The sequence below is a fragment of the Colius striatus genome, chromosome 25 (assembly GCF_028858725.1).
Source record: "Colius striatus isolate bColStr4 chromosome 25, bColStr4.1.hap1, whole genome shotgun sequence".
Classification (NCBI taxonomy): domain Eukaryota; kingdom Metazoa; phylum Chordata; class Aves; order Coliiformes; family Coliidae; genus Colius; species Colius striatus.
The window spans coordinates 3,318,322-3,343,724 of NC_084783.1; the positions used below are offsets into that span (position 1 = coordinate 3,318,322).

General features: G+C 64.0%; 3 protein-coding genes across 3 annotated transcripts; all 3 read right to left on the reverse strand.

Annotated features, from left to right (window-relative positions):
• Positions 1-2,977: 2,977 nt before the first annotated feature.
• On the reverse strand, positions 2,978-9,039 carry CILP2 (cartilage intermediate layer protein 2). The gene is made up of 9 exons (XM_062014787.1): positions 8,979-9,039; positions 7,646-7,744; positions 7,123-7,395; positions 6,675-6,857; positions 6,295-6,453; positions 5,931-6,185; positions 5,701-5,809; positions 5,453-5,610; positions 2,978-5,364 (listed from the first exon to the last, which is right to left on the reverse strand). Exons 1-9 carry the CDS (start codon positions 9,037-9,039, stop codon positions 2,978-2,980), a joined length of 3,684 nt encoding a protein of 1,227 aa, XP_061870771.1.
• Positions 9,040-10,118: 1,079 nt separating this feature from the next.
• YJEFN3 (YjeF N-terminal domain containing 3) lies at positions 10,119-17,827 on the reverse strand. The gene is made up of 7 exons (XM_062014788.1): positions 17,781-17,827; positions 15,245-15,304; positions 14,791-14,899; positions 12,050-12,160; positions 11,850-11,963; positions 11,166-11,316; positions 10,119-10,333 (listed from the first exon to the last, which is right to left on the reverse strand). The coding sequence occupies exons 1-7, from the start codon at positions 17,825-17,827 to the stop codon at positions 10,119-10,121; spliced, it is 807 nt and encodes a 268-aa protein (XP_061870772.1).
• Positions 17,828-18,442: 615 nt separating this feature from the next.
• Positions 18,443-21,409, reverse strand: NDUFA13 (NADH:ubiquinone oxidoreductase subunit A13). Its single transcript, XM_062015282.1, has 5 exons — positions 21,272-21,409; positions 21,079-21,157; positions 20,464-20,535; positions 19,533-19,602; positions 18,443-18,705 (listed from the first exon to the last, which is right to left on the reverse strand). The coding sequence occupies exons 1-5, from the start codon at positions 21,363-21,365 to the stop codon at positions 18,586-18,588; spliced, it is 435 nt and encodes a 144-aa protein (XP_061871266.1). The 5' UTR covers positions 21,366-21,409; the 3' UTR covers positions 18,443-18,585.
• Between the last annotated feature and the right edge of the window lie 3,994 nt (positions 21,410-25,403).

The following is a 25,403-nucleotide window of genomic DNA, read 5'->3' on the forward strand; positions in this document are numbered from 1 at the left end:
CCTGGGTATCATCAGAGCTGGATGGACCCACCAGCATTGGGTGTGAGGTAGGAATAGAACAGCAGTGCACCCACATCTCACCCACCCCAAAACAAGCAGCTGGGACCTATCACAGCCCATCATCTGCCCAAAGCCTTGGGGGACCCTCACTCCAGCCTCAGCCTCCCACTGGAGCTGCTGCCTGTCCCAAGGGGCTGAGAAGGCAAAAATAAAAGAGGCTGTTTTGACCCCAAAGTTGGTGTGTTGCAGAAAACCCCCTCTGTGTTCTCCACCCCACAAGCTATGGGTCTGCTGTGGGATCCCTGTGGGGCTCCCCCCACCTCGGGTCTCCCCCTCTGGAGCCACGTGCTGGTGGTTTCTGTTCATGATGATGAGGATTCAAGACAAAAGTGGCAGCTGGAGGCTTTGGCCACGGGGCTGTGCAATCACAGAGGCTCTGCATTGCCTGTAAGCTGGGAGGGGCTGGGGGGGGATATTTTGGTACCTGCTGATGCTCTGTGGCACATGGGTGGGGTGTGGGTCTGGCCAGCCCTGGGGGGCGTTTGAGGATGGAGTTGGGACCAAGGAGACCATTGTCTCTGGGGCTGGAGGATGTGGGACCCTCAGGATGGGGACTGTGGCTTCAGCTCCTCAGCTGAGAGTCCCACACCCTGAGGATTTTGGCTGCAGCCCCCAGCCCAGCCCCTGACCCCAGGCAGGTTTCCAGCCCTCGGGAATGTGGGGCTGGGCTGGACACCCAGCATGGACCTCCCACAACCCTGGCACATCCCCACCTGTGTGCCCCTGGCTCATTCTCCATGTCCCTGGGATCAAGGGGAGTCTCTGACCACCCACCTACTTCTCCCCTGCACCCACCCTTCCCCAGAGCACCCCATGGCACGATGCTGGAGGTCCTGGGCTGGGGTTTGGTGAGAGGGAGGGAGGTGCAGTGGTGAGCACGAGGAGCTGCAGACATGAATGTCCCACTGGCTGCTTTTTTGTCTTCTTTTCACCCCATTTTTTCCCCTCCCTGCCACCATAAATAGCAGCAGAGCCACAGGAGCTGCCTCCATCTGCCCTGCCTGAGCAGCTGCCTCCGACCAAGCCAAGCAGATGGTGGAAAACAGTCCTGCCCACTGGCACTGCCCCCAGCACCCAGCATCTGCCAACCTCCCTCCGTGCCCTGGTGAGACAGCTCTCAGCACCCAAAGCCAAGCAGCAGGCAGATTTTGGGGGATAGGGGCCCTGCAATGTGCCTCCTCCCACCCTGTGCCATGGCATTGCCCACCAGACATGCCAGTGTCCAGATCTGGTGGGTCCCCATCCAGGCAGGATGGTGCAAAGGGCTGGGATTTGGCTGCTGGTTTGGCAAATGCCTCCCCCCTTGCTCCCCTCCCCGGGTGCCCTGTTTCCTCTTTGATCTCCCAAGTGGCTGCATCTAGTAGAAGGGTGAAAAAATGTGGTAGTGGGGCCAAACTCTGGTGTAAAAGGGAAACGTTGTCCTGGGCAGGGGAGGGGGGGGTTGGCCCTGTAAACACAGCTTGTTCCATTACAGCATCCTCCAGGAGCCACGAGTGGGATGGGAGGGGGCACAGGGAGGAGGGGGAAACATGCCTCTGAAACCCACCCAGAGGGGACCAGACAGACTTCAGCCAGACCTGCAGCTCCGGTTGGGCTCACCCAGTGTGTGCCCAGGCCAGGGGGGTGAGGGATGGGAGGGGATGTGTGTGTTTGGGGCTGGATAAGGAGGGCCTCCCCCCTCCCCTCTTTCCTCCTCCACCCCCTCCACAGCTGCCACGTCCCACGGCCTCGAGGAGCTGGCGTGGTTCCCCTCACGCCGCAGCCAGACGCCTGAACCCAGCCCAAGGCAAACAGGAGCCGCCGGCACCACGATGCTACCGTGTGGGGCTGGAGGGGATGGGGCTGGAGATCTGGGACACACACACACACAGATGGATCTGAGCACCCCACAAACTCACCCCTTACACCCCCCCAAAAGCTCAGCAGCCACGTGGGTGGACACACAACTGTATATTTTGTAATAAATAATGTACAAACCCGCACGTGCCCTCGGTGTGTGCCGGCACCGCCGTGCCAGCGCCTCTCGCCCGCTCCCCTGGCACACCCCAGCAGTTGGAGAGGGGGGGGTTGCTGCTCTGGGGAGGGGGTTGAAGAAATGCCTTTTTGGGGGGTTTTTTTTGTTCTTTTTTTGCCTGGGATAAAGGGAGTTGGCACAAAATACCCCCCGAGCGCAAAATAGCCAGAGAGCTGGCACCACAGCTGGGCTCCTGGCACCACACTGTGCCAGGGCAGAGAGCACAGGGAGGGCTTTTTATCCTCATCATTAGTGGGGTTTTTCCCTCAAAAGAAACCCCATGTCTCCCTGTGGGGTGCAGGGCAGGGATGCAGTGGGTGCTCCCAGCTCCTGGCCCTCTCATCCAGTGCCAGCCCTCACTTGGGCACACTAGACGCCCCCCACTGCTGGGCACAGGGCAAAGCACCAGGCTGGGGACCCCTTCCCTTTCAATCCCATCCCAACCCCTTCCCCCGTTGGCTTCTTCCCCCTCTTTTATTCTGGTTTTATTTAAATAACCCTGGTGAGGCCACGGCCCCGCTGCCAGCACCACCAGCACTACCAGCACCACCAGCACCACCAGCACCACCAGCACCACTGGCACCACCAGCACCACCAGCACCACCAGCACCACCGGCACCACCAGCACCACCAGCACCACTGGCACCACCAGCACCACCAGCACCGCGGCCCCCAGGGCTGAGCACCAACAGCTGCCCCACGTGGAGCTGGGGGTGAGGGCAGGGGCTGCACCAGCAAGGGGACACCCCCTCCTCACATCCCCAGTGACCTCCCTGCCCCACTGTCTCCTGGGGGAGGGTCCCACTCCCACGTGTTCCCCCACCTCGGCCGTTATAAATGAGCGCGAGTAAAAGCGAAGGGAGGGCAGAGCCGAGCCGGGGAGGGGGCACAGGGAGGGGGAGGTCACAGCTGCCCCCGGCTCTGAGCCACCCTTCGCCGGCTGCCGGGGGTCCGACGAGTGGCTGCGGGTGCCAGGGCACCGGAGGCAAAGTCCATCACGTCGGGGGGAGCCCGGCGCATCTCGCTGCTGCCCATCTCCCGCCGGATCTCTGCCAAAGCCTCTGCCGGGGCCGTCAGCAGGCGCTGGAAGAAGCTCTGGCGGCCCGCCGGCCGCTCCTGGCAGCTGAAGGTGACGGCCGTGCCCGTGGCCGCTTTCATCTCCCTGGAGAAGCCGTCGGAGGTGCCGTCAAAGCAGCGGCCGATGGCGATCTCCTTGGCCAAGCGCGGGTTCTGGTCCGTCACCGTGTAGATGCCGTAGTTGTGACCCAAAGGGTCGACCGGTGCCAGCATGGTGAAGGCGGCCGTGTGGTTGTTGTCCGCCACGGGCGGGTGACGGCTCAGGTAGTCCCGGAGGAGGCTGTTGACGGCGGTGCGGCGGCAGCTGCCTTGGGGGATGATGGACACCAAGGTGCGATCTACCAGGCTCTGGTCAAAGAGCATCCCGCTGCATTTGAACTCCACACAGGCTCCCGAGGTGTTGTCCAGCAGCATGTCCCTCACGCTCCGGGTGTCACGTAACCCATAGAGCTGCCCCTGGGTACGGGGGTGGCTACCCCCGACGTTCCGAGACCTCACCATGTACTCCTGAGGCCCTTCGATCTGCACCTTGATGAAACAAGCCCGAAACTCCTGAGGGTTGGGCCACCACGAGAGGTAGTCGCCTGTCCAGGAGGTCAGGTCGCTCTCCTTGAAGGGCACCACGTTGTACTCGTACTTGTCCACCTCCACGCGGTAGAAGCGGAGGTGGTTGGCGCTGGCCGGTGCCTCCTCGCACTCCTCCAGGCTGCGGTAGGGGTAGATGGGACCGTTGGTCTCGTCAACGTTGTTGGGGTCAGGCTTGGCCACGTTGATTTGGAAAGCTGTCTTCTTCAGGTTGGGGTCATCATGGTCCGATCGGCGGTAACCCAGCTTACCCAAGTAAGGTTGGGACACCCCGACGGCGTTGGGGTTGAGTTTGGGGCTGGAGGCCACGGCTTCCAGCTCCTCCCCACCCAGCGTGGCCGTGACGTAAGCCGAGTAGGCGTCGGGCCGTTGGCCGTCGCAGAAGGCGGGCAGGCAGGCGCCGTTGGGACCCGTCACCACGCTGTCGAAGCGACCCCATGCCCGGGGGTTGGTGGGATAACCAGGTTGTGGCTCCAGGTTGATGAGGCTGATGACAACCCCTTCCAGCTGCTCGTAGGGGTTGAACTTCTCGTTGCTGTAAGCCCTGACCTTGACGAAGCAGCGACGGTCCTCGGGCACGTCCAGGTTGAAGAGACGGCGCTCCCGGATCTCCAGGTTTCCCACCAGGAAGGTTCTCTCCTCTCTTTTCCTTCGACTCCCCCAAGCCGGGCGGAGGATCCCTTCCTCCTCCCACAAACCAGTCTCAGGGTTCAAGGACCACAGCTTCATCTTGCTCAGGTGCTCGGGCATCCAGACCTGCCCTGCATCCATCCTCACCTGCACCGGCCCCGTCTGCAGCGCCGCGCCGCTCTCCCCTTCGCGGAACTCCACGGCAAACATGCCGTAGGTGCGCAGGGGGACGATCTCCCCCTCGGCGTCGGCGAAGCTGAGGTCGCTGGAGGCGGCGCTGGCCGTGGCCACGTCCCTTGGGTCCAGGAAGGTGACGCTGGCTTTGACCTTCCCCTCAAAGACCTCCCCAGAGGGACGGAGGAAAGCGCCGGCGGGAAGGACGAGCTCCCCGACGGGCTCCCGGCCGCTCGCCTCGCCCAGCGGGATGGCGTTGCTCCGGCTGCCATCCAACTCCACCGGCTCTTTCTTCCTCAGCATCTTGACCTCTTGGTACACGGCACCGCCGCGGCGGTTGAAGGGCAAGACCTTGACGGCATCCACGAACCTCTGCTGCCGGTCCACGAAGCGAACCACCAAGCGCTGCGTGTCCGGCGGCACCTCGATGGTGAAGGAGCCTTTGTAACCGGTGAAACCCACCTTCCTCCTGCCCAGGAAGATCTGCCCGAAGCGCAGGGGCTCGCCGGTGTCGGCCGCCGTCACCCTGCCCTGCACCAGCACGCGGGGGTGGGCGCAGGGCCCGCAGCCGCACTCCGCCACCACCTTGATGGGCAGCAGGGAGCCGGCGCAGGGGATCTCCCTGGTCTCCATCCTGCGCACGCCGCAGCAGTGCCCAGCGTCCTCCCCGCAGCCCGGCGGGTCAGTGTTGCTGCTGGCACATGGGGCAGGAGGGCAGCGGCCCACGTTGTAGTAGCGGGAGCCGGCGGCGTCCTGCGGGCACTCGCTGGGCAGCTCCACCAGGCTGGGCTCAGGCTCCGGCTTGCAGCTCTGCTGGCCCTGGGCTGGAGGGGGGGGACAGGGGGTTAGGGTGATCCTCCCCACCCCGTGCTGGGGTGATGCTGAAGCTAATGAGGCCCATCCCGTTCTCACCCAGCACGGTGAGCTGTGCTGGCACTGATTTGATGGCCCCAGCCTCGGTGCTGGCTTTGCAGTGGTAGGTGCCAGCCTGCTCCGGTGCCAGTCCCCGCAGCACCAGCCGGCTGCCGTACCGATGCACCTTCCTCTGCAGCAGCGTCCCGTTATGGTACCTGCGGGGATGGGCTCAGTGGGGACGTGGCCAAGGCTGCTTTCCCCCAGTGTCCCCAGTGCCAGCTTTCCACCAGCAGGATCCCGCTCACCAGTAATATTTCTTGGGCACGGGGGTGCCCGAGGCTTTGCAGCAGAAGGTCGCCTCCTGCCCAGCCAGCCTCACCTTGGCCTTGGGCTGCAGCACCATGTAGGGCTTCTCTGCAGGGGACAGAAGGGGCAGAGGATGCAACCAGCTGTGGCCACCCCACCGCTGAGCATCCTTCAGGGATGCCCTCAGGGGGTGCCCAGCCCAGCCCCTGCCCCACACCGCGGTGCTCACCCATCCTCTGCAGCACCACGTGTGCCACAGCCTGGCCGGAGCCGTTGGAGACGACGGGCGCCAGTCCCGGCGCGAAGCCATCGCGGTGGGCGCTGACGTTGGTGCCCTGGCACAGCCCCTCCACGGAGAAGCGCCCGTGGGCATCGCTGCGGGTCAGCAGCACTGGTGGGCGTCCCTCCAGGTAGATGTGGGCGTCTGGCAGTGCCATGCCAGTGCTGGAGATGACGGTGCCGTGCAGCATGTGCCCGGGGCAGGCTGTGGGGTGGCACGACGCTCAGTGCCCGCGGCCACGGCCGGCAGCGGGGCCACACGGATGGGGGGCAGCGGGGAAGGGGGTCCCTGCTGTGTCCCTGAGGGCAGGTACCTGGGCAGGGTGAGGGGGGACATTTCTGCACCTCGGTGGGACGGCCGGTGCACGACATCTTCTTGGCTTTCTTGCAGTTCCGGCGCCGGATGCGTGTGCCAGCGCTGCCACAGCTGCCAGAGCAGGGGCTCCAGCTGCCCCACTCCATCCACACCGGCTCTGCCAGGGACGTGCCAAGGGGCATCAGGCACCATGCTCCCACCAGCCCAGAGTGGGAGTCCCAGAGCATGGGGGGCTCTCATGTCTCACCCCTGTGCCAAGCTTGGGGACAGCCACCATATGCCAAAGGCCCTGTGGCATCGGCAGTGGGGGCCAGGAGAGGAGTCGGGGGTGGCCAGCACCAGGCTGGGGGGCAAGTGGGTGCTTGTGGGGGTCTGTACCTGGACAGGGCCCAGCGCTGCAGGGCCGGCGCTCCACGGCTTTGCCTTTGCACTTGAGCTCCTTGAGCACGGCCGCGAGCCGGGCGCTGACGCAGCGGCGGGTGCGGGTCTGGGTGCCGCTGGTGCCGCAGGTGCTGCGGGAGCAGGGGCTCCAGGACGACCAGTGAGACCAGTAGATGTGCTCTGAGAGGGATGCAGAGGTATTAACTGGGGGAATCACCACCCACACTCAGCTCTGAGCATGGGGGGAATGTTGCCCCCTGGGATGGTGCCCGAGGAGCGATGGCTGGAGGAGGGGGCTGTGGTGCAGCCGCAGCTCTGGCAGCAGTGGGTGAGGAGTGACAAGTAGAGGCTGAGTGTGGTGATGGGAACGGATGGACACTCCCCTAACAACACTCCAGCGAGGTCTGGAGGTGGCTGGTGGGATGTGCCAAGGATGGAAACTCACCCAGCGGGCAGAGGAAGCGGATGTGGTAGTTGGAGCAGGTCTTGCCTCGTGGCTGCTCCTTGTTGACACAACGAAAGCCCTTCTTGGGGCTGGCATGGACCACCTCACCCACATCCTCAGGCAGCTCCCACTCGGTGGTCCGGGCCTGGATGGCCACTGGCCGCTCACAGACGCGCCCACGGTAGTAAAAGCGAATGGCCTCCAGGCTCTCGTAGTCCCCCGTCCCCCCTGGGTGGTCGATGTTGAACCAAGATGTCCACTCGGCTCCTTTGCCTGGGATGGAGTCAACCCTGAGTGGGTAGATGGGGAGCAGCCCCTGTCCCCCAGCACCCTGGGGCTGGGACCAGTGTGGGGACATCAGGGGCCACATAGACAAAGGATGGGTGGATGAAAGCGTGTGGGGACAGAGAAACCAGGGGGCATGGGATGGGCACCATGTCCCTGCTGTGAGGGTGTCGTGGGGTGTCCCAGCTGCTGGTCCCTGGTGACGTGGTGTGTGGTGGGGGTTTGGGGATGGTCATACCTGCAGTGTCCAGGTCAAGGTCTGCCAGGCTGGGAGCTGCTTTCCAGGGTTTCCCCGCTGAGCTGCTCTTGCCAGGCTCCGAGTTGTTCTCTGGGGGCTCTGGGGGGATGCACAGGGTGAGAGCCCTCAGCACTGGGGCATCCTTTCCCCAGGGCACCCAGCCAGCCAGTCCTTTGCCAAGCTTTGGGCACCAAAGTGCAGCCTGTGCCAGGATATGCCATGTCTCAGTGGATTCCCCCAGGGCAGGGTTCACCAGCTCTGTGGGATCAGGCTGGTGGTGTCTGGGGTGACTGAGGATGGGCTGCAGCTTCCTGGCCAGTCAGGGATAGACCGAGGGGCAGCCAAGGCTGGTGCTGCATGGTGAGTCTGGCTACACCATTGCCCATGGGCTGGCCATGGAGCTGCCCACAAGCTCCCAGGTGCCATGGGGTGAGCTCAGCCCCAGGGGTGATGTGGAAGGTTTGTGCCCACACACACAGCCATTGCACTGAGGCCATGGCACAACCCCAGCGTCACACCGAGCCCCAGCAGCCAAACTGGAGGCATCAGGAAGCTGGGCTGTAAAACCAAAGCCAGCAATGGAGTCACTTTCCCAGGGGGACTTGCTGTGCACCCTGGGTGAGAGTGGTCCCCCCAGGTGTCACATCCCATGGGAGGGACCCCCAAGTAATCAGGATTTCCATGGGTAGCCCCTTACATGGGAGATCCCAGGCAGGTTCTGCCATGAGCGAGTTGGGGAGCACATCCTTGGAAGGAAACCTGGTCCCTGTCACCCATGGGTGCTGGGCAGGATGTGGCCCAACAGCCACAACACCCCTGTGCAGCCTGGACCACTGTGAGTAACCCACGGGCACCATTCCTGCACCAGCAGCAATCCCATCCCCTCCCCAGGTAGCAGAGACCTGGGGGACAGTGGGACTTGTTGCATCCCCTGTTCTGCAGGTGGATGGATTTTTGTGCCCAGACCAGGGATGTTCTCAGCTCAGTCCCTTGGCACCTTGTGGAGAATCCCATGGGGCTGGGGGAGCCTCAGAGCTGGGGGATAAACCCCCCACGGAGCAGCTGTGGTGGCCGAGACCTGCAGGCGACAGGAGCAGTCGGGGCTGGTGGGCACACGGCACCGGGCACACCCCCATCTCACTGGGGACATGGCAAAGCTGCCCTGAGCCTCACCAACGTGTCCTCCCTCTGGCTGCAACCACAAACCCTGGCACAGCTCTGACCCCTGGCACCCATCTGGCAAACATCCCCATCCCCATCCTGCCCTAAGGGATGGCAGGAATGCCCCCGTCCGCTGGCACAGCCGGGATGCCCCTTGCCCACTCAGCCTTACCTGCTGCCCCGGCACTGTGCAGGGTGGCGAGAGCCAGGAGGGCCAGCGCCAGCTCCCCCATGGTCGCCCGGGCGGCGGCGGCGGCTCGGCCGGTGAGTGCGAGCGCGGCAGCAGCAGCGTGGGTCTATATATGAGGCTCTTTCCCACTCGCGCCGGCAGCCGGCGGAGCTCGGCTCAGCTCTTGGCACCCGCGGCGGCGGCGGCGGCTCCGCGGGCGCTGGATCGGTGTCAAGAGGGAAGAGGGAAGGAGCCCTCCCCGTGAGCCGGCCACGAGCCGCTGCTCCAGCCCAGGGAAACCTGAGGGGTTGTTTTTGTAAAGCTGCTAAAATTGGATCCGCTTGGGAATGAATGAGGGAGGGAGAGGGGAAACGACAACAACAACAAATGGAAAGGAGTGAGTCCAGCCTCCGAGATGCTGTGGTTGGGATCAGGGGTGCCAGAGCTCCCCTGGCACTTTGCTTGCTTCAGGGCACCCGTGTCATGACCTGTGTGGGTTTGCCAGAGCCACCCGTGTCCTGCTACCGAGGGGGAGCTGAGGCCGTGCAGAACTCGGTGCACCTGTGCCCCCCCCGCCACTGCCTGCTGGGGCTGTGGGATGTGAAGTGCTTGTGGTGGTGCTGGAGTGGGATGGTGATGAGGTGGGGTCAACCTCAGGGTCACCCCTCAAACCACAGTAGCCCACGGTTGGGGTTCTTCAGTGGAAATCCCAACACACTCCCTGGTCCCAGCTCCCCAGGGCAGGGGAAGCAGCTCCCTGTGCTGTTGTGGGGCCAAGGACATTCCCTCTACCAGAGTGAGGGGACAGTCCCAGCAGTGACTTGTGAGCTGTTAATTAACATGGTGATGCTGCTGTTCCCACCACCCTTCCCCCATGTCTGGGGCTTTCAGGCTATGAGGGGGATGTGGCAGCACTGGACACCCTGCAGACACCCACAGACCCCTTGGGACAGGCGATAGAGGGGGTCACACCGGCTCTGTCCCCAAAAGCAGGTTGGTGACAGGTCCCAGGGGATGTGGCACTGGGGATCAAGCCGTGCAGGGCTCCAAATTTCCTGGCACAGACAGGGTGAGGGGCTGAGCCCCGGCACAAGCCCACGTCCTCAAACAGACACAGACCCCAGGGCTGAGCCACCAAAGGCTTTATTGCCGGGGGGCTCGCAGGGCCACCACACACTCGGTGCCGGGGTACTCGGGTGGGTTGAGCTCGAACTTCTTCTGCACGTCGTAGGGGAGGAACCGTCCGGCCACGAAGTGCTGACGGCCCAGGAAGCGCCGGGCGCACTGTTTGGGCGCCGACAGCGAGACCAGGACGTCGGGGCTGATCCCACCGCTGCTCCCGGCTTCCACGTCCCACCCTGCCACGGCAAAAACACACACACACGGGGAGGAGGTGACTCCACGGGACACGGAGGATGCTGTGGGGTGACGGAGATGGGGAGAGCAGCGGGGAGGATGGGTTGCGTGTCCCCTGCCCCGTGCAGCTCCGGCTGCATCCTGGCACCGTGTGGGGTTTGTCTTGGTGAGGATTCACCGGCTCCTGTTTGCTCCTGCGGGGGGGGGGGGTGGGGGGATGTGATGGCAATTCCAGGCCTGGCCACCAGACACCCGGGTGTTTTCAAATTACATCATGTCTCAGTTCAGGGAGTTTGTTATTTACCGTGGATGCCCCGAACGCATCCGTCAGCCCTGGATCCCGCCGGGGATGCTGCCAGGCTGGACGGAGGAGGGGGGAGGCGGGGAGAGCGGGGGCTCCCCGGGGCTGTCCCTGCCCTGGGAGGGTTTGGGGGGGGCTCCCTGGGGCTGTCCCTGTCCTGAGGGGCTGGGGGGGGGGGGCTCCCCGGGGCTGTCCCTATCCTGGGAGGGTATGGAGGGGGCTTCCCTGGGCTGTCCTTGGCTGAGGGGCGGGGAGGAGTGGGCTCCCCGGGGCTATACCTGTCCTGGGAGGGTACGGGGGGGGCTCCTCGGGGCTATACCTGTCCTGGGAGGGTACGGGGGGGGCTTCCCGGGGCTGTCCCTATCCTGGGAGGGTGAGGGGAGTGCTCCCCGTCCGCCCAAGAGCCGAGCCCGAGCTGATGCGGCGGTGGGCAGGGTGACAAGCCTGGTGTGTGGGGATCACCGAGCTGGGGAGGAGGAAGGGGGGATCACATCCTTCCCGGGGAAGGGGACTGACTGAAGGCGGTGCCGGACCTGAGGGCACATCCAGGCTGACGATGGGGATGCGGACGTGCTTGAGGGTGGCCAGGATGGCAGCGCAGGGCTCTCTCCCCTCGGCCGCCTCCGCCTCGGCTCCCAGCACCGCATCCACCACGGCGTTGTAGGCGTCATTGATGAGCTGAACCTGGGGGAGGATTGGGGCGCGATACGGTGGGCAGAGGATGGAGGGGAGACCCCCGCACTCCCTCCCCTCCACCATGGCACACAGAGGTATCCCATCCTCCTGCAGCAATAAACTCACCCTGCCAAAGCAAACCCGCCTCCCCCGCTCCGAGCCGTGGTGGGGAGAGGAGGGGGGCGGGATGCAAGGAGGGGGGCGAGGGGCAGAGCTCGGCACACGCCGACACTCGCGGCCCCGGCTCGGGCAGCGTTTTCGGGTCACATTCCTCGCTCCGAGCCCGGCGCTTCCAACAACAACAGAGCCGGTGGCTGCCGGGGCTGCGGCAGCCGCCGCTGGATTTCATGGCATCCCCGGGCAGAGCCGGGGGCGGCCGGGGCGGGGGGGGACGGGGGAGGGTTGGGGAGGAGGAGGAGGAGGGGGGGGGGGAAGGAATGAGAAAGAAGAGAAGCAGCAGCTTCAGGCGGTGAGAGGGGCGGCGGCTGCGGGGGAAGGGGGGTGAGGAGGGGGCCAGGGGAGGGGGGAGCCGGGGGTCTCACCTCGGTGGGGAGGTAGGAGAGGAAGGGGATGTCCATCTTCTCACACTGCGTGGTGAAATCGCGGTACAGGGGGTCTGGGGAGCGTTTGGGGTAGAAGATGGTGGGCTCATAGTCCTGTGTGGTGCAAAGGGAGGATGTGGTGATGGAGCCCTGGTACTGGCTGGGGAGGAGGAGGAGGAGGAGGGGAGGAAGATACCTACAAAGATCCGCAGGTGCCTGGCACACACCAGCCCGATGGCCCCATTCTGTGCAGGGCCACACACCACCAGCACCGTGGGCTGCTTCCGTGGCAGGGAGGGCAGAGGGAAGGCCTGTGAGAGGAGATGGGATCATGGCACTGCTGCCCAGCCCCAGCCCCCCACCCCGGGGCTGCCCCAGGGATGGGGTTGTGGTGGGGGGACCAGGGCCCGAGGGGAAAATGGATTCATGGTGGGGATGTGCTGCTGGGTGGGCAGAGCATGGTGGGATGGGGACAATGCCCAAGGTGAGATGAGGATGGCACCCATGGACAGGGTATGTGATGGGATGGGAACTATGGCTACAGTGGGGTTGGGATGGCACCCAGAGCAGGATTTGGATGGCAAACAGGACAAGACAGGGCCTGTTGTGGGATGAGGCTGGTACCCGTGGTGTGATGGGGATGGTGCCCATAGTGTGATGAGGATGGTGCCCATGGTGTGATGAGGCTGGTGCCCATGGTGTGATGAGGATGGTGCCCATGGTGTGATGAGGATGGTGCCCACAGTGTGATGAGGCTGGTGCCCATGGTGTGATGAGGATGGTGCCCATAGTGTGATGAGGCTGGTGCCCATGGTGTGATGAGGCTGGTGCCCATAGTGTGATGAGGCTGGTGCCCATGGTGTGATGAGGCTGGTGCCCATAGTGTGATGAGGATGGTACCCACAGTGTGATGAGGATGGTGCCCATGATGTGATGAGGATGATGCCCACGGTGTGATGAGGATGGTGCCCACAGTGTGATGAGGATGGTGCCCACAGTGTGATGAGGCTGGTGCCCATGGTGTGATGAGGATGGTGCCCACGGTGTGATGAGGATGGTGCCCATGATGTGATGAGGATGATGCCCACGGTGTGATGAGGATGGTGCCCACGGTGTGATGAGGATGGTGCCCACAGTGTGATGAGGATGGTGCTCACAGTGTGATGAGGATGGTGCCCATGGTGTGATGAGGATGGTACCCACAGTGTGATGAGGATGGTGCCCATGGTGTGATGAGGCTGGTGCCCATGGTGTGATGAGGATGGTGCCCACAGTGTGATGAGGATGGTGCCCACAGTGTGATGAGGCTGGTGCCCATGGTGTGATGAGGATGGTGCCCATGGTGTGATGAGGCTGGTGCCCATGGTGTGATGAGGCTGGTGCCCATAGTGTGATGAGGCTGGTGCCCATGGTGTGATGAGGCTGGTGCCCATAGTGTGATGAGGATGGTACCCACAGTGTGATGAGGATGGTGCCCATGATGTGATGAGGATGATGCCCACGGTGTGATGAGGATGGTGCCCACAGTGTGATGAGGATGGTGCCCACAGTGTGATGAGGCTGGTGCCCATGGTGTGATGAGGATGGTGCCCACGGTGTGATGAGGATGGTGCCCATGATGTGATGAGGATGATGCCCACGGTGTGATGAGGATGGTGCCCACGGTGTGATGAGGATGGTGCCCACAGTGTGATGAGGATGGTGCTCACAGTGTGATGAGGATGGTGCCCATGGTGTGATGAGGATGGTACCCACAGTGTGATGAGGATGGTGCCCACAGCGTGATGAGGATGGTGCCCACAGTGTGATGAGGATGGTGCCCATAGTGTGATGAGGATGGTGTCCATGGCGGGCTGGGGCTGCCTGCCAGCCTGCAGGGAGGTGGCCCCACGCTCCACATACCAGCAGCCTGCAAAGGGAGGTTCTGTTTATCCCTTGACGGATTTTTTCCTGCTCCCGGGGCCCAAGCCCTGGTCCCATCCAACGGGCAGAGCCCTGCACGGCTCACAGCCGCTGGACAGACCCGCGCTGGCCCGGCCCCGGCCCCGGCCCTGCCCCAGCGCTGGCCACGGTGCCAGAGGCCCTGGGACTCCCGGGAGGGGATGACACTGAGGAGACCCTGGCTGGGAGGGGGGATGCCCGAGCTGGGGATACTCTCCCTGGCTCAGCTGCCTGAGGAAGAGGAGGATGCTCAGCCCCAGGAGGAGGATGCTCAGTCCTGCTCTCCCCATCTGAGGCTGGAGCCTGTGACACAAGGGGTCCCTGGAGGGATGGGCAGTCCCACACCGTGGGACCAGCACCAGCCCCGAGGCAGCCTCAGGATCCTGAGAGGCTCCAACATCCAAATATTTCCCCTCCTCAGGCAGCTCCTCTGCCCTTTGAGAAGGGGCCAGACACCTCTGATGGAAAAGCTGAGGCAGGCGGGCGCGGAGCTCGTGGCACCGAGGCACAAAGCTGCCCTTGATGCTGCATCTCCACTCACCCAGCTGCCTCCTGCTCCTCCTCCCAAGCACTCTGGACTCCCAGCGAGAGGAGAGTGTTGCCAGGGCATGAGGAGCCCTGAGGACCACCCCCCAGCACCTTTCTCCCTTTACACACAGGAGGGCACTGCTGGCACTGCTGGAAGGGCTGAGCATCCCCCTCCCCTGGAACCCACGGCCCTGGGTGACCCCACTTCACCCCAGGAGAAAAAATGAAGGGTGGCTGTGGAATGCAAAACCACAACCCACCCATGGGAAGAGGCTGCAGCCCCAGCACAGCCAGAGCATCACTGCCCACGGGGCTCTGCCACCAGCCCTGGCTGTGCCTTCTCCTTGTCCACTCACTGAGTAGGAGGGAAGCCCGTGGCCTGGGGTGCAAAAGGCTACACAGAAGGTCAGCATGAGGGTGGGAGAGAGTCAGCAGTGAAGCCCCTGACCCCAGTGGGGTGTCCCTGTCTCACCTTGGTGACAGCCATGGCACAGGCGTGTCCCCAGATCTCGATCAGCTGCTGCCTCCCGAACCGATAATCCTCCAGCAGCTCCTTCTCAATGGCCTCAGCCTCTGCTTTGCTGTGGGGGGAACAAGGGGACAGCAGAGAGGATGAGGCCATCCCCCCACCCTGATCACAGAACCCCTCCCCAGGGCACTGCTCCATCCCCAGGGGATGTGAGGAGGCAGGCGGGGAGCCAGGCTGGGGGCTCGCAGGGCTCCCACAGCTCAGGGCTGGGGATGTGCAACGGGCACCAGCATTTAGGGGCTGTGCTTGGTGTGAAAGCACAGCCCTGGCAGCAGCCCCGGGCTCGTGGGGCTCAGGCTGTTACATAAAGGCGAACAATGCTGCGGTTGTTCCTGCGCTGCCGAGCCCGGGAGTTGGCAGGGCCGGGGAGGCTCGGGATCGGACGGTAATTGCTCACATCTGTTGGCTCACCTGCGCGGCGGCTGGGAACAGCGTGTACTGCAGCCAAGGCAACGTGCTGCGGGAAGGGAAGGGGGAAACTGGCCCCCGGGATGAGAACCCACAGCCCCCTGGGGAAAGGTGGGCTGTTCTGGCCATGGTTGTGCTCGTGGTTTGGGGAGGGGTCTCACCAGCCCCCTGCCATGTGTGGGAATGGGGTGGTGCTACCGGCCCTGGGAGTTAATGGGGTCAGGGTCCTGTTGGGTTCTTGGCTGTGGGGTGGCCCCATGCTGTCCAAGCTGAGCCCATGGACCAGACACGGTGTCCAGCGTCCCAGCACATCCCAGAGCCCCTGTGTCCCAGCAGAGCCCATACAGGGCTGTCCCCTGCGTGTCCTGGCAGACCCCAAAGAGACCCCCAACCCCAGCCATCCTAACTGACCTCCTCATCTCTTGTCTGTCCTCACGAGCCCCACGGACCTTACAGCCCTGGTCACTCTGGCAGGTCCCCCAGATCCTACAGACCCCATTTCCATCTGTGCTGGTAGATCTCATTGACCCCACATCCCCTGTCTTGGCTGGCTGACCCCACGGACCACCCTCCCTACCCCCTGCATGTCCTGACAGCCCCCAGGAAAACCTCAGCCCACCCATCCCATCCCATCCCATCCCATCCCATCCCATCCCATCCCATCCCATCCCATCCCATCCCATCCCGTCTCCTCTCGTCCCATCCTGTCTCATCCACCCCATCCCTCCTATCCCATCCCGTCCCCTCCCGTTTTATCCACTCCCACCTCATCCCCTCCCATTCCATCCCCTCCCATCCCTGTCCCCAATCCTCTGGTGCCCTCTAGTGAGCCCCAGCCCAGCCCCAGCCCCACAGCAAGGGTCTGGGGGGCAAACGCGGGGGAACAAGGGGCCGAATGCAGCCCCCGGTGCCCCTGGGTGCCGGTGCTGGCGTTGCCGAGCACCGCAGCGCAGCTGTGTTGTCGGTCACCCAACAAAAGGCTCGTTTTGGCTTTGACAAAGCTCCCCACGTCTGCTCCAGGGGAGAACATTGTCCCTAATCGCTGCTGGCAGGGAAACCTGGGCCCCGGCCCGGGCTGGCACCCGCAGGGCTGGCATCGTCCCCGGGGAAGGGGGGGGACACACGTCACGGGGCTCCCTGGGCCCTGGCTCGCTGCCCACCCAGCAGCATCCCCCCAAAACGCTCCGTGCTCCGCGTTCACTCCCAGCCCTGCCCCCTCAGCTTTGCTCCATGGGCTGGGGATGCTGTGGGGGGGGGAAGTGTGGCTCCTGTCCCCTGCGCAGTGCTGTCACTCCTCAGAGCCCAGGGGAGACCCAGCGAGGCCCCCAGTGCCCCCCAGTTCGACCCCGTTACTCCCCAGAGGGGATGGTGGATGATGGGGCTGCTGCTGTGCTGATGGGGCAGAGACCTTATGGGGAGCAGGAGGGAGAGGAGCTGATGGATGAGGGGCTTGACAGTGTCCCTCCTGTATCTCCCCCACCTCGAGTAGGGCATCCCGGGCTCAGCACCCCACTTCTGCATCCCAGCTCCCTGTCCCAGTCCCACCTCTCCCCTCCACATCCCAGCTCCCTGTCCCGGTCCCATCTCTCCCCTCCACATCCCAGCTCCCTGTCCCAGTCCCACCTCTCCCCTCCACATCCCAGCTCCCTGTCCCGGTCCCATCTCTCCTCTCCACATCCCAGCTCCCTGTCCCGGTCCCACCTCTCCCCTCCACATCCCAGCTCCCTGTCCCGGTCCCACCTCTCCCCTCCACATCCCAGCTCCAGGTCCCGGTTCCACCTCTCCCCTCCACATCCCAGCTCCCTGTCCCAGTCACCCCTCTCCCCTCCACATCCCAGCTCCATGCTTCAGCCCAGCTCAGCTGCGGGACCCCCCGTCCCCAGCCCTCACCGGGGGGACACCGGAGGCACCAGCCCTGCCCGGGACCCGGTGTTATCCCCCCCTCAGCGTGTCCCCCTGCTCTGCTTCCCGCGCTGGGGACGCGGCTGCCGGAGCCATCCCTGCCGCAGCCATGGAGACCCGGGATGCAGTTGCTCTGGCAACCGAGACTATTTGGGTACCAGCCCCCCCCCCCAGCCCCCGCCCCCGCGGCTCGGGGGTGCGAGAAGCCGGGGTGGGATCGCCCCGAGGGACCGACCGTCCCGGGGGACACGCGTGGGCACCGGAGGCACCGTTTCACTGCTCAGAGGAGCCCGGGAGATCAGAGGGGGCAGGAACCGATCCCTGAGAGATCCGGGGCAGTGACAGGGGCTCCAGCCCCATCACCGGGACCCCCCAGCACCCTCCCGGGGTCTCCAGCACCTCCCGCGGGACACGGCACAGGGGACCAGCACAGGGTGAGCCGAGGGGAGACGGCAGCTGCCGGGAGGTCCCGGTGCTGAGCCCCGGTGGCTGCGCACGGTGAGGGGCGCGGGAGCGGCGGGACCCCAATAACCCCCTCCCCGGGGCTCCCGAGGCGCGGGCTGAGGCGGGGGAGGGAGCGAGGGGGGCTCCCCGGTAGCGGGGCGGGGGGCTCCCGCACTCACCTGAGGTAGCGGGGCGGCTCCCGGGCGGGCGCGGGCGCGGAGCTCATCGCGGACGGCGGGACGGGCACGGACGGAGCGCTGCGGGAGCGGCGGCAGCGGCGCGGCCCCCCCGGAGCTTCGCGGAGCCACCCGGGGGAGGCGGCTCCGGCTGCCCCCGCCCCGCCCGGCCCGGCCCCCCACTCCCCCGGCCCGGGGCTACCGTCGGGGCTGGGCACACCGGCCCCACCTCCCGGGCAAAGGGGCGGGAGGGGAACCCGCAGCAATCGCGTTTGTGACCCCCCGCCCCCATCACTCCATCTCCTCACAGCCCGCACCAAGCCCGGGGAGTGTTTTCCTCCTCCTGAGCAACGGGAACGTGTCAAAGACCCCACATGGGTGTTTTTCGCCCCTCCTCACCCCGCTGGAAGCCGCGTCTGTGGCACCACTGAGCCGCCCCCTCCCACCGCGACACTGACACAAGACCCCAGGGCAGGGGCCCGGGTCGGATGGGAGGAAAGGTACCAAACCCTTTAAAGGCGATTTCGGTAACCACAGCCCGGCCCAACTCAGCCACACAGGCACTGGCCACCTCCCACTGCCCACCCCCACTCCCACCCCCGCCCCCAGCAGCCAAATCTCCCGAGGGAGACGAAGAGGAACCAAAGAAGAGGCACAACACCGTGTCCTTCACCACGGATCCACCTGGTTTTAATAGCAGACACAGGAACGGGTGACACAAGGCAATCACCAACCCCCACCCCAAACGTTGGGCACAGCCCTGGGGCCACCAGTAGCCACCAGTAGCCTGGGCAGCACCAGGGTGGGCTCAGACATAGAACTGCAGCCCAAACTGCTCGTTCTCCAGCTCAGCAGTGGGTCGCAGGTAGTAGAGTTCCTCCAGAGTTGGGGGGACCCAGCGGTCGGTGTGGAACAGGGACTCACCCACCTGAGGGGGAGGAAGCAACAGGGGACATGAGGGGACATGGGGGGACACAGAGTCAGAATCACAGAATCACAGTCTCAAGGGTTGGAGGGGACCTGGAAAGCTCATCCAGTGCAACCCCCCTGCCAGAGCAGCAGCACCTAGAGCAGGGCACACAGGAACTCATCCAGCTGGGTTTGGGATGTCCCCAGAGGAGACTCCACAGCCCATCTGGGCAGCCCCTGCCAGTGCTCCCTCACCTCAACAGGGAACAAGTTTGTCCTTGTGTTTCTTTGGAGCCTCTTCTGTTCTGCTTATACCTGTTGCCCCTTGTCTTACCACTGGACAAAGCCCAGAACAAGGAGAGATGGAATCCCTCCTCTATGGCCCCCAAACGTGGGGATTCACCCCATCTCCTGACCTCCCTCACCTGGTCACTCTCAGTGAAGGTGTAGAGGATGGAGCCAAAGCCAGCAGGGTAAACCATGGCTGAGGTGTAGAAGCCCAACCAGGGAAGAAATTCTTCCTTGTGTTCCTTTGGAACCTCTTCTGTTCCAGCTTGTCCCTGTTGCCCCTTGTCCTGTCACTGGCCACCACAGAGCACAGCCTGGCTCCAGCCTCCTCACACCCACCCTTGTTCCATTTCTAACCATGAATGAGGTCACCCCTCAGTCTCCCCCCAGCTCTCAGTCCCAATGGGGAGGCAGAGGGAGTTGTACCCCTCAGTGCAGCCCCTGCTTCCCTGGGGGCTTCTCCAAGCTCAAGGCGATTGGAGCTTCCCCAGAGATGTAACACAGATCCCAACCCACCAGGACAGCAAGGGCACAGCCCCCAGGCCCTGGGTCACAAACCTTCCAGCCAGGAACATCCTTCATGATCTTGGCCTCCTCGTCCAGGTTCTGCCGCAGCAGCCGAAGGGTCCTACAGGAGATGGGGAGGGGGGACACTGAGCTCCAAAGGAAAGGATGTGATGCCCAGGGGGATGTGATGCCCAGTGAGATGTGATGCCCCACGGGATGTGATGCCCCATGGGATGTGATGCCCAGTGAGATGTGATGCCCCATAGGATGTGATGCCCCATAGGACGTGATGCCCCATGGGATGTGATGCCCAGGAGGATGTGATGCCCAGGAGGATGTGATGCCCAGGGGGATGTGATGCCCAGGGGGATGTGATGCCCCATGGGATGTGATGCCCAGGGGGATGTGATGCCCTGTGAGATGTGATGCCCAGTGAGATGTGATGCCACATAGGATGTGATGCCACATAGGATGTGATGCCCCATGGGATGTGATGCCCAGGGGGATGTGATGCCCAGGGGGATGTGATGCCACATAGGATGTGATGCCACATAGGATGTGATGCCCAGGGGGATGTGATGCCCCATGGGGTGTGATGCCCAGGGGAGTGTGATGCCCAGGGGAATGTGATGCCCAGTGAGATGTGATGCCCCATGGGATGTGATGCCCCATGGGATGTGATGCCCCATAGGATGTGATGCCCCATGGGATGTGATGCCCAGTGAGATGTGATGCCCCATAGGATGTGATGCCCCATGGGATGTGATGCCCAGGGGGATGTGATGCCCAGGGGGATGTGATGCCCCATGAGATGTGATGCCCAGTGAGATGTGATGCCCAGGGGGATGTGATGCCCCATAGGATGTGATGCCCCATAGGATGTGATGCCCAGTGAGATGTGATGCCCAGGGGGATGTGATGCCCAGGGGGATGTGATGCCCCATGGGATGTGATGCCCTGTGCCCTCCCCCCAGCCTCATACCTTCGGTCTGACTCCGCCTGCAGCAGCGGCATCAGAGCGATCCGGGACTCCAGCTCCTCGATGAGCAGCCGCCTGCATTGGGACAGGGGGGGACAGAGCTCAGATGGGCACCAGGGGTGGGATGTCAGGGCTCAGGTGGGCACCAGGAGAGGTCAGATGGGCACTGGGGATGATCAGAGCTCAGACAGGAATGGGGGGGTGGGAGGTTCAGAGCTCAGATGGGCACCAGGGGCGGGATACCAGGGCTCAGGTGGGCACCAGGAGAGGTCAGATGGGCACTGGGGATGATCAGAGCTCAGACAGGAACTGGGGGGTGGGAGGTTCAGAGCTCAGATGGGCACCGGGGGCGGGATACCAGGGCTCAGGTGGGCACTAGTGGGATACCAGGGCTCAGGTGGGCACTGGTGGGATACCAGGGCTCAGGTGGGCACCGGGAGAGGGTCCAGAGCTGGCTACAAGGGCTGGGGACACCCGAGAAGGGGATGTAGGAAACGCAAGGGCCGGGCAGTGACGCGGAGGGGGGATGGGGCCGGGCCCGGGGGCTGCGATGGGCCCGGGGCAAGCGGCGGGGGGGAGCCCCGGGGGGACGGACGCGGTGGGGGGACAGGGGGGCACCTGCGCTCCCGGTTCCACTTGATGAGGGTGTAGTAGCCCACCAAGAGGCTGCCGATGCCCAGCGCGAACAGGCTGTACCCTGCGGGGGAGGAACGGCGGGAGGGGGCGGCTGAGCGGCGGCACCGGGCCGGGCCCCCCCCGCCGAGCCGCCCCCCGCCCGGGCCCCGCCGAACCCCCCTCGCCCGGCGCCCACCTGAGAAGCCTCGGCGCGGGAGGTGCCGTTTGTAGTCGATGGGGCCGTAGCCGCCCGGAGGGGCCATGTCCTGCTTCACCTTCGGCGCCGCCATCACGGCGGCCGCCAGCGACGAACTTCCGCTGCGCCCGGAGGAAGCGCCGGGGCCGCGCCGAGCCCGCCGGGAACGGGTGATGGGCACGGGCTGGGCACGGGGTGATGGGCACGGGGTGATGGGCACGGGCTGGGCACGGGGTGATGGGCACGGGGTGATGGGCACGGGCTGGGCACGGGGTGATGGGCACGGGCTGGGAACGCGGTGATGGGCACGGGCTGGGCTGCGGGGCACGGGCTGATGGGCACGGGCTGATGGGCACGGGCTGGGCACGGGCTGATGGGCACGGGCTGGGCAGGGGGCTGGGCACGGAGCGGGGCTGCTGGGCACGGGCTGGACACGGGCTGATGGGCACGGGCTGGGCAGGGGGCTGGGCACGGAGCGGGGCTGCTGGGCACGGGCTGGGCACGGGCTGATGGGCACGGGCTGGGCAGGGGGCTGGGCACGGAGCGGGGCTGCTGGGCACGGGCTGGGCACGGGCTGATGGGCACGGGCTGGGCAGGGGGCTGGGCACGGAGCGGGGCACGGGCTGATGGGCATGGGCTGATGGGCTGCGGGGCACGGGGCTGCTGGGCAGGGGGCTGGGAACGGAGCGGGGCTGCTGGGCACGGGCTGCTGGGCAGGGGGCTGATGGGCAGGGGCTGATGGGCACGGGGCTGTGCCCGGAGCAGGGCTGTGCTGGGGCTGGGGGGGATGTACCGGGGCTGGGGGGATGTGCCAGGGCTAGGGGGGATGTGCCGGGGCTGCTGGGCACGGGGCTGTGCCCGGAGCGGGGCTGGGAGGCTGTGCCGGGAACAGGGCTATGCCGGGGACGGGGGTGCTGTGCCGGGGCTAGAGAGGATGTACTGGGGCTGGGGGGGATGTACCGGGGTTGGGGGGATGTGCCGGGGTTGGGGGGATGTGCCGGGGCTGGGGGGGATGTGCCGGGGTCAGGGGGGCTGTGCCGGGGCTAGAGAGGATGTACTAGGGCTGGGGGGATGTGCTGGGGTTGGGGGGGATGGACCGGGGACGAGGGGATGGACCGGGGCTGGGGGGGATGGACCGGGGCTGGGGGGGATGGACCGGGGCTGGGGGGGATGTACGGGGGACAAGGGGATGTACCGGGGTTGGGGGAGCTGTGCCGGGGCTGGGGGGGCTGCGGGGGAGATGCTGAGCACATGTGCTGTGCCCCATGCACGGATGCAGCCCCCCAGGATGCTCAGCCCCCTCCATGCACCACCCGGGCTCACTGCACCCCTCAGGGACCTGCTGCAGGGGGCTGGGGGGTGAAGGGTGGTCTGCAGCTACTGGCAGGCTTTGGGATCCCTCCAGGGCTGGGCACTCCCCCAGCTCCCTGGGCAGCCTGGCACAGGGCTGACACCCCTCTCAGGGAAACAGTTCTGCCTCAGCTCCAACCTCACCCTCCCCTGGGGCAGCTTGAGGCTGTTTCCTCCTGTCATTCATTCCTGGGGAGCAGAGCCTGACCCCCAGCTCCCTGCAGCCTCCTGTCAGGGAGGTCTTCCCTCAGCCTCCTCCATGCACCCATCAGCATGTGAGCAGCAAGAAACGTGTAAGTGTGCACCAAAAAGTGCTCATGCTAGAGCTGAACTCACTGGTGAACAGATCCTGGCACTGTGCCCTCTACCAGCCCCTCACACCCCAAGGCTCAGCCCTGTTGTGCCCCCCCAAGGCCTCCCCACCACCATCAGTCACCCTCCAGTCCTGGGCAGGACCCCACAGCACCCCACACCCCCCTGAGCTGGTTTTTCCCTGCACCCCCTGGCTGTGTTAAGCCCTCAGATGCTTCAGATCCAGGTCATTCTTGTCTTAGGCTCTAATCAGGGGCCATAATCCCTTGGCTGCTGCAGGGACTTAATGACTCTGCAGATGGTGCAGCCGAGGTGCTCACTGGGGATGCTGAGGGAGGGGGGAAAGGGCACCTTGGGGAGGGGGATGCTTGGCCCAAGCCCCATGGGCAGCAGCTCCCTACTCCATCTGCTTCCAGTTTGCTCCCAGACACCTGTGGGAGCTGTGGGATGGGGGGAGGATCGCTGCCTCCTGCCCCAGTTCTCCCCTCCTGCTCCTTGTCCCTTCCTGAGTGACCCCATGGGTTTATTAATGACCCCCCTGGGGTCTTCCTCCCTGTCTGCTGCAGCTCATTCAGCCTCTGTAGGAGAAACCCAACTGCTCAGCTTCCCCAGTCCCAAATCAATTCAATGCAACTGGATTCCAGCAGTTTCCCAGCCCATCAAAACCAAACCCATCCTCTCATTCCCTTACTGGCAGCTTTGCTTATGCTTTGGGACCCAGCCAGACCTCACCTCCCTCACTGCCACCCTCCCCCTTCTCCCCAGGGGAATTCCTGCTCCCCAGCCATGTTCCCACACCAGGAGCCATTTCTCCACATCCCTGTGATCCCTTCATCACCTCCACAGGCCCTGTGTGCTTCAGGGTCAGGCACAGAGCTCCTACTGCCCCGGGAAACTGGAGCTTTTCTCCTTTGAGGATGCTCCAAAGAGGCTGCACCTTCAGGGGCTGCTCCCTGCCATGCCCAGGCTGGTGGAAACCTCCTGCTCCCTTTGTTTTCCCTGGCTCTGAGGAGAAGGAAAGTCAGTAGTAGCTCATGATTAACCCCACTGAGCTAAGGAGGCAGAAAGATGAAGGTGTGGAAGGGCTGGGGAGGCAGCACAGGTTGGGGTTTCCTTGGAGGAGCCTGTAATGTAAGTGTGGAATCACTGAGGGCACAGCTTGGGCTGGGCTGACACTCCAACCCCACCACACACAGCAGGGAAAGGCTGGAGAAAACCCCCTGAGCCATGTCTGGGGGACAGGGGTTTATCAGGGGAGGGAATGAAAAGGTGCCAGATGAGGGGAAGGGGAAGGATTCAGCCTGGTTTCCCAGCAGCCATGGTTGGGTTCCTGGGCTCAGAGTGTTTAACACTTAGAGTTTTCTACTGGCACAAACTCATACAGGTGGTGTGAGTTTGGCAGGACAGCTCTGTGCCTTCCCTGATCCAGCCTGGATATGCACAGGGAGGAAGAAAAGCAGGAGAGATCTGTCAGCTCCTTTGCCATGAGACCCCTCCTGTCTCTGAGCAGCCCAAAGCCCCAGCTCCCTCCCTCCTCAGAGGCCAAATCTCTGCATGGATCCAACGAGGTCTGGGGGCTTTGCAGGACCCTCAGGTTGAGGGCTCCTGGGCTGGAGTGGAGTTCCATCCTCAGGGAAACTCCATCCACAGATAAACTGTGGCCAGAGCCCAGCCTGGCCACCAGCTTCATGCAAAAGAGCCACCAGCTCCTGCTCTTAAGCCTGACCTAAAGTGAGGCTTTACCACTGCAAAACCAGCAGTGGCTTGCTTCTTCAGAAGTCATCAACCTCTCAGCTCAGCTTCTCTGACAGATTTCTCCTTAGGAGTGGAATTCCTCACTCAGAACACTCCTCATTAAGGCAATTATTGAGGTTTTTGTTAAGCAATAGCTCACCATTCCCATGGGATTTGCCCCAGGGAGAGGGCTTGGCTGCTTCCACTCCCTGCCCTGAACCCAAGCAGCCCCTCCTTCCACTCTGGGATGCCCCAAACCACTGCTACTGCCCCATTTCCACAGAGGCTGGAGAAGGGAGCCAGGGATTGATGTGAAAAAGGGGAGTTTAAATGCTTTACTTGTATTTAAAAGGGTTTTCCCTGCTAACTCTCAAACCCACTGTGGCTGTGGTGATGGAAGGGGCTCCCTTCAGCTTTTGCATGTACAGTTTCTCTTGAACAGCCAACAAGAGCCACACTTTCCCTCTGTATGGCTGTAGGGCTCAAAGCCTGAGCTTTGCTTTTCTCCTGGGCTGAGGACAGCACATGAGGGTGAGGGACATGAGGGAGCAGCTCCCTCCTTCTCACAGGGAGGGGGCTGATGCAATCCCTCTGTGCTGTTACACACCTGCCCCATCCTGCTGCTGCTCCTGGGGCTGGGCCAAGCCAGCCCAAGATCAAAATCAACCTTGAAGCCTCTCAGCTCCCACAGAGATCCCCAGGGTGCTGGAGCTGGGGGTTTGGAGTGGGTTAAGCC